Source organism: Cynocephalus volans, chromosome 3 (genome assembly GCF_027409185.1).
Source record: "Cynocephalus volans isolate mCynVol1 chromosome 3, mCynVol1.pri, whole genome shotgun sequence".
NCBI classification, from domain to species: Eukaryota; Metazoa; Chordata; class Mammalia; order Dermoptera; family Cynocephalidae; genus Cynocephalus; species Cynocephalus volans.
The window spans coordinates 56,562,006-56,577,959 of NC_084462.1; the positions used below are offsets into that span (position 1 = coordinate 56,562,006).

At 52.6% G+C, this 15,954-nt stretch overlaps 1 protein-coding gene across 1 annotated transcript; it reads right to left on the reverse strand.

Moving 5' to 3' along the window:
* Positions 1-732: 732 nt before the first annotated feature.
* Positions 733-14,890, reverse strand: IDH2 (isocitrate dehydrogenase (NADP(+)) 2). The gene is made up of 11 exons (XM_063089321.1): positions 14,659-14,890; positions 7,483-7,574; positions 6,432-6,597; positions 4,914-5,074; positions 4,686-4,829; positions 3,971-4,107; positions 3,630-3,781; positions 2,059-2,171; positions 1,795-1,892; positions 1,609-1,701; positions 733-1,109 (listed from the first exon to the last, which is right to left on the reverse strand). Exons 1-11 carry the CDS (start codon positions 14,771-14,773, stop codon positions 1,022-1,024), a joined length of 1,359 nt encoding a protein of 452 aa, XP_062945391.1. The 5' UTR covers positions 14,774-14,890; the 3' UTR covers positions 733-1,021.
* Positions 14,891-15,954: the final 1,064 nt, after the last annotated feature.

A 15,954-nucleotide genomic window follows, 5' to 3' on the forward strand; every position in this document is an offset into this window, starting at 1 on the left:
GGATCTGGGTCTGCCAGAGCCAGCACTCCAGATTTTCTTCCCACAGCCCTGGGAGTTTGAGGAAGAGGAAGGGGACCGTGGGGAGGGGGGGGGGATTCCATCTCAAAGCTACTGAAAAGTAGAATATGATTCCTGTGTAGGAGACAGTCCTTTAAATTGAATATAAATTGAAGTGAAAGTAGATTTAGAGCAATTTTAGAACCAAACTTCTCTAGCTTTACAAAAGCATAGTGAAAATGAACCCAAGTCTGGGAACCACTGGCCTAGACTACACAGGAACCCCCGTCCACACACACCCAGCTCCAGACAGCGTGGAGAGTACTACAAGGCAGGTGCTAGGTGGGACCTGCTTTTAGTACAGGGAAAAAGTCAAATAAAGAGGCCAGGATATGTTAGAAGGCTAAAACCAACAAAGAAAAGATAATCAGAATCTATCAGGAAGCGATACAATCCCAAAATGAAGAACCAGGTATAGGAACTGGATCAGTACAGGAAATCCCAGGGAACCCGCAGGCCTGTGTCCCCAGAGTCCCAGCAGCTCCTCAGGCTGCTCCTGTAGGATGTAGGAGGTTCACACAGCTGCCTGATCCCCTCTCCCCCATGGTGGCCCCTATGGCTAGCCAGAGGCCTGTTGTGGCTCCAGTTGCTCTAGTGGAACCTGCCAGCTCTATGAGGACCTCTGCCTCTGGCCCCAGCTGCCTCCTTCCCCTCAGGGACAAACACAGCAGACAGTTTTGTGAAGAGCTTTTTAGTAGCTAAATATGGCACCATGTGTTCCAAGGGCAATATAAATTACAGTATGCAGAACATACTGACTGGCTGAGGTAAGACACACTGTTCCTGCCCCACGTCACCATGAGGGGAACACACATATACTTTTAAAAACATCTCGCTTATAAAAAAAAGTCCCCTAGAAAGGCCTCCAGAGGGGGGCTGTGAGGCTCACCCTCCACTGCGTGTCGGGAGGACCTGCTGCCGCCGGTTCTGGCCCGTCCACAGCTGCTGGGGCGGCGCGTCTCTCCTACTGCTTGCCCAGCGCTCTGTCCAGGTTGCTCTTGATGGTGTCCAGGAAGTCCGTGGTGTTCAGGAAGTGCTCATTCAGCTTCACGCTGCCGAGAGAACACCATTCACACTGGCTGGCACGGCTCCAGGCCACACAAGGCCATCAGCCGGTCCCCCTTCCAGGGCACAGCCCGCGCTTGAGCATCGGAACAGCCTGCTCATGGCGCCCAGGCTACAGGCCGAAGGTTGCCCATAGCCAACTGCCAAAGAACCACAGCCAATGCAGCAAGAACCTGGTAGGCTCTGTCTTATCTTTTCCAGGTGACTAGACAAGAAGGAACTAGCTCTCCTAGGAGAAGCTGGGAGATGGGTGCAGGAGGGGATAGAAGCAGCTCTGAGCTGCCAATGTCAGGGTGGGGACCAACTCACTGGGCCTGGATAGAGAGTCTGGGGAGGCTTGGCCTAGCCATCCCTGAAGGTTGTAATCCTGCCCCAGGCCCCTGGCAGCTAAGCAGACTCATGACAGGGACTCTAAGAGTGGTCTCCTTCCTCACCCAGCCCCAAGGTGCCAAAAGGCCAGCCCTGCCCTCTACCCCAGCCACGCACTTGCTTAGGCCGTGGATGCAGCCCGCGAGGTCCTTGGTCATGGCTCCGCTCTCTACTGTCTCGACACACACCTTTTCCAGAGTCTGGGCAAACCTGTAGGGGAGGGGCAGAACGAGACCTCAGCTATTCAGGTCCAGGACCCAGAGCCCGCCCTGGGCCAGCTCAGAACTCTGCCTCTGCGCTCACCTGATGAGGTCCTGGTTCCCATCCAGCTTCCCCCGGTGCTCTAGGCCACGTGTCCAAGCAAAGATGCTGGCAATGGGGTTGGTACTAGTAGGCCGGCCCTGGGGCAGAGGTCACAGAGGGATCAAAAACCAAGCTGGCTAGAGAGGAGCCCTCCCAGATGCAGCTGCCCACCCCAGACTGATAGGACATGCTTGTCCTCCTAGCCCTTGGGGCAAGTGGGCCTTGGGTCCCTAGGCGTCCTGTGGCCACATGCCCCACACTTACCTTCTGATGCTCCCGATAGTGGCGGGTGACTGTCCCATGAGCAGCCTCAGCCTCAATGGTCTTCCCATCCGGACAGACAAGCACAGACGTCATCAGGCCGAGGGAGCCAAAGCCTGAGGGGCGGAAAGACTCTTCCCTCAGTGCTGGCGCCTCTGCTCAGACCACCCAGGGTGCAGCCCACCCTGTCCTCCTCACCTGCTGTCATAGCTGCCTCAACCTCCCCCAACTGTAACTGGGAGGACAGGGACTGGTTGTGGGGCTCGTCCACCCTTGTCATGGATCTCCAGGACCCAGCACAGGGCAAGGGGGCACTCAAGTGTGGCTATCATCAACCCATTAACGTACATCTGTGTCCCCACCTCCAGGTGCTCCAGAGTATAGGGCCCCCAGGGCCCAAGACCTCACCAAGTTCTGCAGCCTCCCAGAGGTGGCCCACCCAGCCTGGCCCATGACCAAGAGGCTCATTCGAGCAGAAAAAATAAAGCTGCTGCCAGCTATTCTGCAACAATCACTTTTTCTGCTGCTCATTTAGGCCACTTTCAAGCTTTGTGATTTATTTCCATATTTTCCCAAACCCAGATGTCAGCTCAAGTGACACTTTCTGTTGTCAAGGACTCTGAGGCTTCAAAAGCACGCCCATGGCACCAAAATAAGGATTGTGAAGCCCCAAGGAAGAAAAAGTGGGCAACTTTTATAGGAAAATAATTTGAGAATTTCTGCTGTGGGGAATCCCTCCTCCATTTTTACCTGGACCTTCCCACCCACCAGTTCCTTGTATAATTAATGTTAACTGTCATGCCTTTCTCTCATCTGCTATGGCTTTTCATCCCTGCATGCTAGATGGGAATTGTTCTGGCAAAAGTCTCACCACTGAACTTTTCAAGTAAAGCTAAGCGTGTGTATAAAGCAACAAGACCCTCCACCTTTGCACTGCAGCCTGTTGTGGGCTTCCCTTCTCTCCTCAGCAGGGGCTGTACTCAGCCCACCTCACACAACCTTGCATTTCTTTCCCACTATGCCTTGCGAGGTGCCTGCTCCCACCTGTCTAGCTCGTTCCCAACAACACTGGGCTCTTTCTTGCTGTTCTCTAGTGGCCTCATCCATGCTTTCTGCTGCAATCCATGTGTCTTCCAGGACACCCTAGGGCTTGGGGTTTGCCATCTTCCATGATATTCTCCTACATCTATTAGATTTACTGTGCAAAAAGCATTTCCTGTAATTTAAAGAACATTCCAGTCCTTCTTGATCCCATTTTCCTACTGGAGCCAGACAGTCACTTGGCTCTGGCACAGACAAGACCCTCAGGGCTGACAACCTAGCCCTTTAGGACCTGAATTCCTGTGCACTCCTTTCTCTATAAGGGCAACCTAGTAATACACCAGTCCAAACCTTGTTTGTGGTCGTCCCTCACTCAGATGCCAGGGAGCTTCTGCCCCCTGCTGTCCACAGGGGACCCTGCAATGAGTTCTGGAGCTTTACTAGGGGAAGTCTTCTACCAAAAGGGTCTGAAATCCCCCCAGCCAGAGAAGACCAACAATCCATCCCCACAGAGCAGGGTCCTCCCAGCATACCCTGGGCCAGGATGTCTGACTGCACATCTCCATCGTAGTTCTTGCAGGCCCACACAAAGCCTCCCGAAGACTTCAGGACCTGAGCCACCATGTCATCAATAAGCCGGTGCTCATACCAGATCTTATTCTTGTCGAAGTCAGTCTTATAGTGCCTGGGAGTAAAAGGGCCTGTTGTGGGGAGCGGGCAGGAGGCTGACAGGTTGGGGACCCCTCCCTGAGCCTCAGAACTGAGCCAAATGCACTGGGATGGCGACCTCCCCCAGTAGGATGGGGACAGCATCAGCGGGGAGAAAAGAAAGGCTGCAGAGTCCTTGGAAAGCAGCAAAGGAAGAGGCTGTTACTTGTCAAAGATCTCCTGGAAGATGTCCTTGAAACGCCCATCATAGGCTTTCAGAATGGTGTTCTTAGTGCTCATGTACAGCGGCCACTTCTTCTGGATGGCATACTGGAAGCAGCTGTGCGCAAAACCCGAGATAGACTGCAGGGGGAGAAAGAGAGGACCCTGGCATGGTCCCCCAGCCTGGGGACTGCCAGCTTTCCCCAGTTTCCCAGGGCAAGGCCCAGACCTCCAGGAACAGCATCCCCACCCTCCACACAACTACTTAACACAGGCCACCATGGAGTAAGCATCTATTATTTCTGCTGGCCCAGCGTCACCCTCCAACCTTCTGAGAGCAAGCAGCCCCCCAAATTTGCTTGGGAAAGCTACCTCCCCCTCCCCAATTCTCAAAGCATATGGCTGGGGAAGGCTAATTCCCCCAGACCACCCACCCACTGCTTGTGTTGACTGGTTTATCCAGCCAGAGCCCTTTCTCCCCAGACCACAGTGATTGGTTCAGAGATGGTCTGTGACCCGAGCCTAGCCCTTCTGCTAGAATATGGGCAAAGAGGCGCTCTTTTCTCATGGGTAGCTAAGCAGGCAGGGCATAGGTCTGTAGCTACCAGTGCCCACTTCTGCCTCTTCATGGCCTGAGAATGAGGCCAACACAGAAAAATAAAAAGAGCCAAGAGACAGAGACGAAGAGACAGACGGGGAAGCAGGGAGCCAGGCCTCACCTCATCCGTGTTGTACATGCCCATGCCCACACCGCCCATGGGGAAGTTGTACACCTCCCACTCCTTGGCACTGCTGCCGTCCTTCGGGGTGAAGACCATCTTAAACGTGCCAGCCCGGTCCACCACGAAATCTGTGGCCTTGTACTGCAGAGAAGAGAGGATGGCTCAAGCCAAAGGCTCCAGTTGGGGAGCCCAGGTCAAGGGACCCTGTCTCCCACCCCGGCCTACCTGGTCGCCATGGGCATGCCTGCCGATGGTGATGGGCTTGGTCCAGCCGGGGACGAGGCGTGGGATGTTTTTGCAGATAATGGGCTCCCGGAAGACAGTCCCCCCAAGGATGTTCCGGATGGTTCCGTTGGGACTTTTCCACATTTTCTTCAGCTTGAACTCTGTAAGGACAGAAAGAAGTGGACCTACTGCAGCACCTATCTTCCAACCAGAAAGTGAACCCTAAGCAACGACAGTTAGACAGGGGACCTAAAAATCATCCTGGGAGAGACAGTCAAGTCTAGAATGTAACTACGTGGGCTATGGAACCTGCCAATTCTAACTGTGAAGCTTATGCAAATGTCTTAATCTGAGCTGTAAAATGAACTTATTGATAAAATACCTAGTCTACTGGGTTGTTGTGAGGATCACATGAGCTCACGTGTGAAGGGCCTAGAACAGTGCCTGGGTATGGAAAGTGCTCTGTCCACCCTTACTGCTCCCATGTCATTCATGGAGTAGCTCATTCTGAGGGAAAGGCTCCTCTGACAAACCTGACAGCACGCTGCCTCACTCCAGATGCACTGGTTCTAGCCCTGATGCTCCCCAAGCTCCTAAGACTGGGACCCTCCACTTTCTTGTCCATAACGTGGGGATACAAAAATCCCTGGGACCAGGAGAAATGGAAGAAAACCAGTGAAGGACAGTAGGAGGCCTGGAGAGTTTGCAAATGTATCGTGAATGCTTCCTACTAGCTCTCTCATACCACAGGAAATGGGGAGAGAGAACTTGGAAAACTCCTAAATCATTCAAACCTGAAACCTTTATCCACACACTGCTGCCATTTTAGAGAACTCTTCAGAGCAGCCCATAGAACCAAGGACCAGCAGCCAGACCAGGCCTGGTGGCGGCATCTCTCAGAGATCTCTGCACGACCACCAGGCAAAGACAGTGACAGCAGGGCACTAGCAATGTTCCCCAGAGGCCTCTGAGACTCCAAAGGACATAGGCCTGACACACAGCACTTCTCTACAGAGTTTCCCTGTAAATCTTCCTGCAAGAGTCCAGGAGGACAGAGGGATGGGCTGCCCAAAGAAGCCATCATTACTGTGTCAGCTTCCTCCTCCTCATCCCTGTTACTGATAGCACTACCAGTGGTCAGAGCCACGCAGCAAAGCAGAAACACCACTGGCCTGGGAACTAGGAGACGTGGATTCTGGTCTCAGCTCTACTGCACCCTAACTGTGGAACCTGAGGCCAACCGCTTCCCCACACCTCCCTCAACCTCATCTACAGTGACCTCTAAGGCCCAACTGTCTACCAAGCACTCACAGGGAGACTGGGGTCACCTCTTAGTCCCCACCACTCCACCTTCAACCCCAAATGAAGTTGGCCTCAGGAAAGCCCCAGCTCCAGAGGCTCCAAACCTCCCAGTTCCAAGATGAGTGACAGGGCCAACCGCCCTTAATCCAATCCTGGAGAGGCTGGGGGGTCGAGCCCAGGACCCTTCCCAGCCCACCCACCTCCACGCCCTCACACCTTCCACACGGGCCTCATCAGGGGTGATGGTGGCACACTTGACAGCCACATTGTACTTCTGGGTGGCCAATGCAGAGTCGATAGTGACCTGGTCATTGGTCTGGTCACGATTTGGGAGCCCGAGGTCAAAATACTTCAGCTGGATGTCCACGTGGGGCAGGATGAGCTAGGGACAGAGGGCCAGAGCAAGGCATCAGCCCAGATAATGGTGACTCAGGGGCAAGACACCAAGGGGAAGGAGGACAAGTCTGTGGGCTGTGGCAGGGGACACCCAATCAGGGCAGTGGCAAGGGAAGGCCAGTAGAGGGGGCAAACAGAGGGCTGGGGTCAGCCATTCCTCAGTGGGCCCAGCCAGAGCTGATAGGGGGCTGGGGCTCCAAAGAAAGGCTGGCAGACCATGCAGCATCTGCCCCCAACCATGGCCCACCAATTCAGCCAAATCCCAGCCCCAGGTGCACCTAGATTTCTCTATACAATAGTTCCCCCTTTCCCCCAAGTTCTTTGAGACCATTACAATTGGAAATGGCAGTTCTCAACCTTTCTCCCATGGACATGCACACAATGTAGGGGACTTCACATGGTCAACATGCACTCCTGGGCATACCCAGACCATGGCAACTTTGGAGAACCCAAACAGTCACCCTGGGACCTGATGCATTGGTGGCTTGCCACAGCTGCAGCTGGGTCACTGCCCTGACTCCAGCCCTATCACCTTTCACTCCTTCTCAGAGAAGTGCAGCAGAGCATAGGGGATCGAGACGGAGATGATTCAGCATTAGCCTTGAAGCTGCTCAAATTTTGTAAAAGGTGCAGACTTTGCCACCAGCATGAGACACAGACTACTCAGGACAGGCCCCTGCCTGACATCACAAGAACCATTAGTAGTCCAGATATGAAGGAGGGGTGGACTGAAGGAGAGAAACAGGACTGCTGCTACCCATCCGGGTGACAGATGAATCCTGGGGACCTGCAAGCGAGCCCGGAAGACCTGTGAGACTGAACCGTGTGCCAACCACCTGGAGAGTTGCCCACTTTGGGGTGGGGGCACTACCTTCTCCTTGATGAACTGCCAGATAATGCGGGTCATCTCGTCACCGTCCATCTCCACCACTGGCTTTGCCACCTTGATCCTCTTGTCAGCATCTAGAATTGGGCACACACGGTGCATCATGCTGTAGGGGAGGTTGTTGGGAAGCCCCTCCTCTCCCGGCCAGACTCGCCCTTCACCAAGGAAGAAGCAGTAGACAGCCAGGGCTCCAGCTGCCCAGCGTCCAGTGCCCCTTCTGCAGAAGCAGCTCTCTGACTGCTTGGGGGACGTGGATTCCCCATTGAGTTAGCCAGGTAGGACTAGCTAGAAAGATGTCCAGCCCACCTCTGGTCAATGGGATGGGGGCCAGCCTGGCCAGTCTCACTCTCTCTCCCTGGAATTTGAAGACAGAGGAGACCAACATAGAGAATAACAGCCAGATGGGGCTGCTTTGTCCAGCATCAAATCAGGGAGAGGTTGTTCAGGGACTCCTCAGGGTGACCCTCTTGTACAAGGCTCAGTTCTTTACAGTTTCCCCTACAATTCTATGAGCTACCTTGTGTCCCTCCAATAAAATCCTCTCAAAGTTAGCCAGTCACTAACTTTGTCTGTTGCTTGCAACCTGAGAGCCCATGAATAACTTGAAGTGAGAAGAAAAATGGTAAAGATACATACTGAGTGCCTACTATATGCCTGACAGTGCACAAATTCTTTACATATGTGATTTCCATTTAATCCCCAAATCAATCCGGAAGGAGGTATCATGATCTCCATTTTCAGTGTGGGGAAACTGAGGCTCAGAGAGGTTACCAGCTTACTGCCCAAGGTGACAGAGCTTGAAAATAGCAGAGCCAGGAGGACCCAGACCTTATTCAGTGGGAAGGATGGGCTTATGGCACCTGCAAATGGAACTCAGAATCCTTGATCCAAGCTGGCTCAGGATGGCCAGTCCTGCCAGAGAAGCATCAAAGGACTCAAGAAGTGGTTGGTCAGGGGTCTGGAACAAGTGGAGGGGGAATCAGGAGCAGGGGAAGCTCTTCAAGGAAAGTCTGACTCGTAAGAAAAACCAATAGCCTGGGAAGTGAATTCCAAAGAAAACTCAAGGAAATGGCTTAATGAACTAGTGCAGGCTGCCCTGGATGAGGCTTTATTAAACCTCAGCCTTCAGCAGACTGGGTCGCCTAGTTGCCAGCATGTTGCTCTGCCCACAGCCTGGCAAGAAGCAGCAACTGCAGAGTAGGGCAACAAGATCTATATAAAACCTCAGTCACCACGAAATCTCACCCACTGCTGGAACCCAGCTAGGAATAGGACAGCTGAGAACTGTGCCCTTTTCCCAAAGGAGCACTCCTCAGCCTCACTTAGTGCCCATTTACTCTTATGTTACACGCAGTCCTTACAGATGTAGGGACGTGTCTTCCGATCTCACTATAGATTAGACACAGCAAAGCAGATGAAGGGAAGATGTCCACTTGAGTCGTAACAAGTAACAACTGCTGGGTTGACAGCAAGGAACAGAAGCCTAGGAAAGCAGGCCTAGAAACTAAAAAGGTACAGCCACCTAGGCACATTTAAAACAAAAGTGATCAAAGCCTATCAGATCTTAAACATATCATTGTCCTAAAACATGCACCAGTCACAACTCATGATGTCATCCCTGAACCACTTTTATTCTTTTTAAACGTTAACAGAATCTTAGAGGTTACTTAGGGAGAAAAAGGAGACCTAGGGAGTGGTTTTGTGTCAGAGACAAGATAAAACCTAGGTCCCAGGTTCAAGTGCAGCCTCTGGAAGTCCTTGTGGGCTAGATGCAGAGAAACAGAAAGCAAACAGACTTCAACGTTTCATTCTCTAGAGAAGGAAAGGTGGACCCTGCGGGCTCGACTGCCCTTCCCAAGATACCATGGAGATTTTCGACCCAACCTACAAAATTCCTTCACTTTCTCTGGTCTGAAGCTTGAGTGGAAAGGGCTTTAGGACCTGCAGAAAATCTGCTGAGCTGCTGCAGAGCTAGCTTAGTTTTTTAGGAGTATCTCCTATGAGTTCATTTGAGGATAGCCAATCAAATTTTTTTAAAAACTGAACCTATCATAATCAGGACCCCTAAGGAGAGACTCATTTGGAGGCCAATTCTAAAGGTTTCAGCCTCAGCCTGGTCTCCACTGTTTTGGGCTTCAGCCAGGCACAGCAGTCTGTAGGCTGTGGAAGCCACACCTCCTCCACAGGGGTGTTCAAGGTCAAGATCACAGCCCTGGTGTGCACACAGGTGTGGAATCCTCAGAGAACACAGGGCCTACTTACTTACTCCACACAGCCAGGTGCTAAGCTCCTCTTTCCACTGGGACACTGAAATGCCTAAACACAACAGGGCAGTAGGTGTGGAAGGGAGAACCTACAGGTAAGGTAAAGAGCCCGAGCAGTGCTTTTGCCACAGTCAGGAGTGCTGAGGCCTCTCTGAAAACAAATTTCCAGAGGAGCTGTGGACAGTGAGTGATGTGAGCCAAAGCCAGCAGACACTTGTTCCGTTTGGCCGAGGTAGTGTTTTTTTAAAATATTAATTGGAGACCAAGATTTAAAAATCAGGAGATTTCAACAATAAAACAAATAGCCTAATTAATAAATGGGCAAAAGACTTGAATAGACATTTCTCCAGAGATGATATATAAATGGCCAACAAACACATGAAAAGATGCTCAGCATCATCACATTAGGGAAATGCACATCAAAACCACAATGAGGTGCTGATAACACCAAGGTCCAGGGTTCGATCTTGGGGGCCAGCCAGCCATCACTCACTCCCATTAGGTTAACAACGATCAAAAACAAAAACAGAAAATAGCAAATGCTGGGAAGAATGTGGGGAAACTGGAACCCTTATGCACTGTTGGTGGGAATGTAAAATTCTGTGTGGCAAACAATATGTAGATTCCTAAAAAAAAAAAAAAATAGAATTACCATATGACCTAGCAATCCCACTAGAGCCAAGAGACTTGAAAGCAGGGACTCGAAGAGGTATTTATACACCCATGTTCATAGCAGCACTGTTCACAGTAGCCAAAAGGTGGAAGCAACCTGTGTCCTTCCATAGATGGATGGACAAACATAAGGTGCTATATACATACAATGGAATATTATAAAAGGAAGGAAATTCTGACACATGTTACCACATGGATGAACCTTGAGGAATTATGTTAAGTGAAATAGAACAAAGATTGTATGATTCTACTTACATGAGAAACCTAAAATAATCAAATTCATAGAAACAGAAAGTAGAATGGTGGCTCCCAGGGACTAGGGGGAGGGGAAATGCATGGGGAGCTAGTGTCGAATGGGTAGAGTTTCAGTTTTGCAAGATGAAAAAGTTCTGGAGATGGAGGGTGGTGATGGTCGCACACTGTGAATGGACTTACCACTACTGAACTGTACACTTACAAGTGGTTAAGGTAGTAAGTTTTATGTTGTATTTTACCAAAATAAAATAATAATAATAATAATTTAAATCGGTCAAAAAAAAAAAATCAGGAGATTCTAATACAAATCTAGACACGCAGCCTCTCTTGAAGAATGAGTTGCTCCCGCCACGTGAGCAGGCACTCACTCGGGGCGTGGATGAGCCAGGCAGCTTCTCCCTTCATTCCAGGCATGCCACGTGCCCTCCAGGGTGCCCCAGGGCATTGGAGTCTGAGACCCCTGCCTGTTGCTCAGCCTATATGGCAGAGATACCACCATCATCTGCCCCATCAAGGGAGACAAGTGGAGACAAGTGACCTGAAACACAAGGAGCAGCAGCTAGACCTCCCTGAAAAGCTCCAGAGTGACAGCCACCACGACTTCTCAGATGATGCATTGCACAAACACTGTCCTCTTGGCAAGAATGTAGAATGGAATTACACCAGTCACAAGAGGCCCATTAGGCTGGTTCTCCTCCCCCTGTTTGGGACTCCTAGCACCCAGCACTGAGTAAGGATTTCAAAACCTGTCCCTGGTTTCAAGATCTGCTTGCTGCTCCCAACTGGAGGATAGAGGTCCCTCCCCAGACACCGGCCCCAGGCCTCAAGCATAACCACTCTCACCACATTCCTACCCATGCTGCTCTCAGCAGACAGGCTGCTACGTCCCAATGAAGGATCAGACAGTGGGAGGAAGCCCCCAGATACCAGGGGCTCAGAAAGGTAGGGCAGCAATTCTGGAAGACTCTATATTTTCCTTGGTATCCTCCTTCACTCCTCCTTTGTCTCACACCCACAACCAAACATCAAAAAATCCTATTGGCTCTTCCTTCAAAATACATCCAAAATCCAACCACTTCTCGCCACCCCCAGCGCCACCATTCAGGACCAAGCCATCATGGCCCCCACTGCCAGACCTCATCTCCTGTCTCCCAGCACGATGCAAGCTGAGCCAGCTTTAGCACTGTCCGTTCTGCCCCTCCATAATGGCCTTGGCACCTGCAGGTCCCTGATACCGACAAGGCCTGCTTCCTCCCTCCTCAGCGCTTCACTCAGTGAGGTCTTTTCTGGATGTCCTGTCCAAACTGTCACGCACACACTTTCCTTGCTTATTTCTTCTGCTTAGCTCTTGCGACCACATACCACACTAGTCAACTTGTCTTGCTTACTGTCTGTCTTCTCCCACATTAGGATTTAAGCTCCGTAAGTGCAGGAATCTTTGCCAGTCTTAATTCCCAGCTCTATCCCCAGCACCTTGCACAGTATCTGGCACATAGCAACAGCACAATATTTGTTAAAGCCACAAATGAAGGTCAAGTTAAGGTCGACCTGGTCTGTGGTCACGGCTGCCCTGCCCTCACCTCCTGTTTCTATAAATGTGCTCCCTCCACCCTAATGGGACATTGCCACACACAGTCCAGTGAGTTCTCACCAGCAGATTGCACCAGATCTACACGAGTGGCCCCTCTGAGAGCCAACAGGCTCCCTGCCATGGAGAAGCTCACAACCCAAACTGAAAATTGCAATCTGCTGGCATTTTTAACATGGGTTTACAGAGTCTAAACCCTTTATAGGGAAGGCCACAGACTCTAGCTTCCAGTAATCAGAGATCAGTTTCCAGCACCTCATACCCTGAATGGAATCCTGAATGGAATCAGCCCAGGAAGCCTCAACCTCACACAGAAGATTTGGGGGCAGGCCCTTGGCTTTCCAGAAAGGTTTTTCCTCAATACCCACTAAGCCTAAACACAACCACACCAAAACAGGTCAGGGGGTGGGGAGACAGCTAGGGGTGGGGGCAGCTGGGTTGAAACAAGGCTCAGCAGAGAACAGATAAGAACTCTACTCGTGGGTCTGCAAAACCGAACAGTCATGAAATAATTTGCCCTGGAATTTAAGAGTGCAGGCAAGCCACCAAAATCTGAAAAGTTAAGGGGCAAAAGAAAATTAAGGAGTTTCTAGGTTAGGAGTAAAGGAAGGCGAGATAAGTAATTCTTCCACTGAGCAGTCCACAGAGCCTGCCTTCATGTCCCTAAGCTCAAACTTATCAGAATCACCACCAACAGTCGCTGGAGGCCTATGCAGTTGCAAAGTTAGAAAGGGACATACTGGAATTACCGGGCAGCCAAAAAATATTCCTTCTTCGTCATCACCAGGAATGCCAAGTATTCTGTCTCCAGCAGTGTTGCCAGGTAACAAGCTGGCAGAGGTCTCAACTGTATAGTCTCATGTCCAACTCAAACACCAAGCATTTTCCCCATTAATAACCAACCCACTTGGGGACTTCTGGAAAGACCTGCAACTGACTGCTTCAATTTGTGTGTATACAAATTCAGGCCCCAAAAGGGACTTGTTTTCTTGTTTGTGTGCTTTTCAGTTTTTTGTTTTGGTTCTTTTGTCATTATCAGTGCAGGAAAAAAGGGAGGATTGCAGGATGTGTCTAGCTTCTACTGTATTTTGCTGAAGGTGATGCCATATGGGAATCTATGGGGCCTAGGGCATTTGGAACCTTGAAGTTGCAGGGCTGACCCCTTGGAGGCAAATCCCAGAAGTACAAAAGCAGAAACGTCCCTTTCTCTTTGGCAGGAGAGGTGGGGCTGGGGCTCAAGCCCCCCCCCCATCCCAACTCTGGTCAGCTGCTCCCACACCTCAGTTAAAGATTAGTCACTCTGGTCAGGCCAGGTCAGTGGGCAGCCTCCTCCGCCGCCTGCCCCCCTTCCTCAGTCTCCTGGCTCATTCCAAGGGGCTCCTGGCCAGGTCAGGATAGGGGTTTCCATGGCAACAGGCATCAGACAGCGCCAAGGGACCTATATTGTTCCTCATCTTTTGTAACTGGCTTTAGGTAGCCAGGGTGAGGGGCAAGCCGATGTCCACATGCCAGTCAGGGTAGCTTGTGTTGGTAACGGAGGCTCAGGCTAAATCCTGCTTATTATGACCCGACTACTGTTTTCTCTTCTAAGCAGGGAGCTAGGGAGCTAAGGATACCCCAGAAGCTGTGGAAACGATTCGGGAAAGTGACCTTTTGCGCGGGCTGCCAGGTCTCCCCGGGTAACCCAGGCAGGGCCAACGAGCAGGGCATGGGCCAGCTGGCAAGAAAAGGCAGGTCACGCCAAGGAGACGCCCAGGATGGAGCCTCAAGTGCAGCGACGAAGACGGTGGGGTGCGGGGGGGGGGGGGAGGAGGCAAACAAAAAAGGAAAATTAAAAGGACGCTCCTCCAGCTGTCGCGTAAAAGGCTCCAAAAATAGCTGACGTAGGCCTGATAGCTAGGAGGAACTAGAGCGCGCCTGGCTGAAAGGAAGGGAAGTGGATGCCTCCCCCTCCCCGCCTTTGTCTGAGCAGGGGCCTTGCCGCGACCCTGCCTGTCGCTAGGGAGCGAGCGGGCTGCTCCAGCCCCCCTCGGTTGCTTGTCTCCCTGCAGGGGCGCAGGGTAGGCAGGACACCCCCAGAACCCCCTCCCGAAATACCTGGGGGCGCGAAGCAGCCCCGAGCCCCTGCCAGCTCAAGGCCGGCAATCGCCCGGGACACGAGTTGCCACTGTCCTTCAGATCCCCACCCCTGCGCCTGGAGAGGCCCGGAAACGCTCGGGCGGTGGAGCGCGAAGCCAGGCCGCCCCCCGGTCCTTTGTGTGCCCGACCCCGCAGTCCCCGTCCTGCGGGGGTCGCGGGTCGCGCTCCATGGCCCCTGCGAGGGAACTTGCCACGTCGCGGCGCCAGGCACGCGCCCTCCCGGACCCTCCCCGCGGCACTCACAGTGGCGCCGCGGCTGCTCTTGCGAGGTGGGGGTTGTCAGCGCCGCCGGCGCCCAGGCCGGCCCGGAGCCGGAGGCTCTGCAGAGCGAGCGTAGGACCCGCAAGTAGCCGGCCATCCCGAGCAGGCGCGCTAACGAGCGGGAAGGGCGAGATCCGAGCGCACGCCGCTACTCCGGCCGCCTGCCGCGGGCTCCCGCGGGGCCTGCCTAGCGCGGGCCGCCCGGGCACCACCGGGGCGGGGCTGCCAGGGCCCGCCGCCCATTGGGCCCAGCCGGGGAGGGGGCGGGGCCAAGGCCGGCCCGACCTCTCTCTGGGCCTTGCCAGAGCCGGGACCCAGCCGCAGCGCCCACCCCGGGCTTCCGTGCGCGCCGCTGCGAACCCAGCTCGGCGGGAGAGGTGAGAGCTCCGAGTCCCGCGAGTGGGGCTGGAGCTGGAAGATTAGACGAGCCACTTGGAAGGCTAAACCTCTACAGGATGCCCCGTTTAAACCAGGATGTCAGTTGCTGGCACTTTAACTTAAACCCAAAGACAAATCTGAGCCAACCCCTGAGTCCTTCGCGTTTGCCGGCTGAATCCAAGGCTCATCAACCAAGCGCGGATTCTGCGTTCTTGAGCAAAGACCACGGGCGCCTTGAGTCTCAGGTTCGCCGGAGTCGAGAGTTGAAATCCCTCTTCTGCTTCTCACTAGGTCAAGCTGCTAGTCCACGAAGCCTCTTAGTATAGCTGAAGTCTGTTTTCTCCTGTGCCAAATGGGAATCATAACAATAACAGGGCTGCCAAGAGACGTGGGTGAAATTATGTCTGTAAAAGGCATGGGATGCATCCTCTGCCCGACAGCCACTAGCGAGGTTTATCACATTCCAGATGTCTGGTCATGCAGCCGGGACGTGAAGAAGCTTAGCAGCTACCATCCTGGGTGGTCACATAGCCAGCTACCACTGCAAACAGTTCCATTTTTATGGAACTGTTTGCGTATAAAAGACAGTACTTATTGGTGCTGCCATAAACAACCAAAGTCTCTTTCTTCACCCATTTTCTTCAAATGAGACACCAGCTGAGGGTCGGGTTTTATTTCGAAAAATCTGACCTCCCCCGCCCTCCTGTCCGGGTCACACCAATTCACTCCAAATAGGGGCAACCTTTCTGTCCTGTGTTCCCAGCTCTCTCTTCCACTGCCTCATAGTCAACATTGCCAGGTGGAGCTGGGCCAGGAAGGCCACCTTGCATTGCTGACTCCAAAGCTTGCCTCACCCAGTCCGAGCCAGGCAGAGCTATTGCTTTGGCCCTGGGATCAACG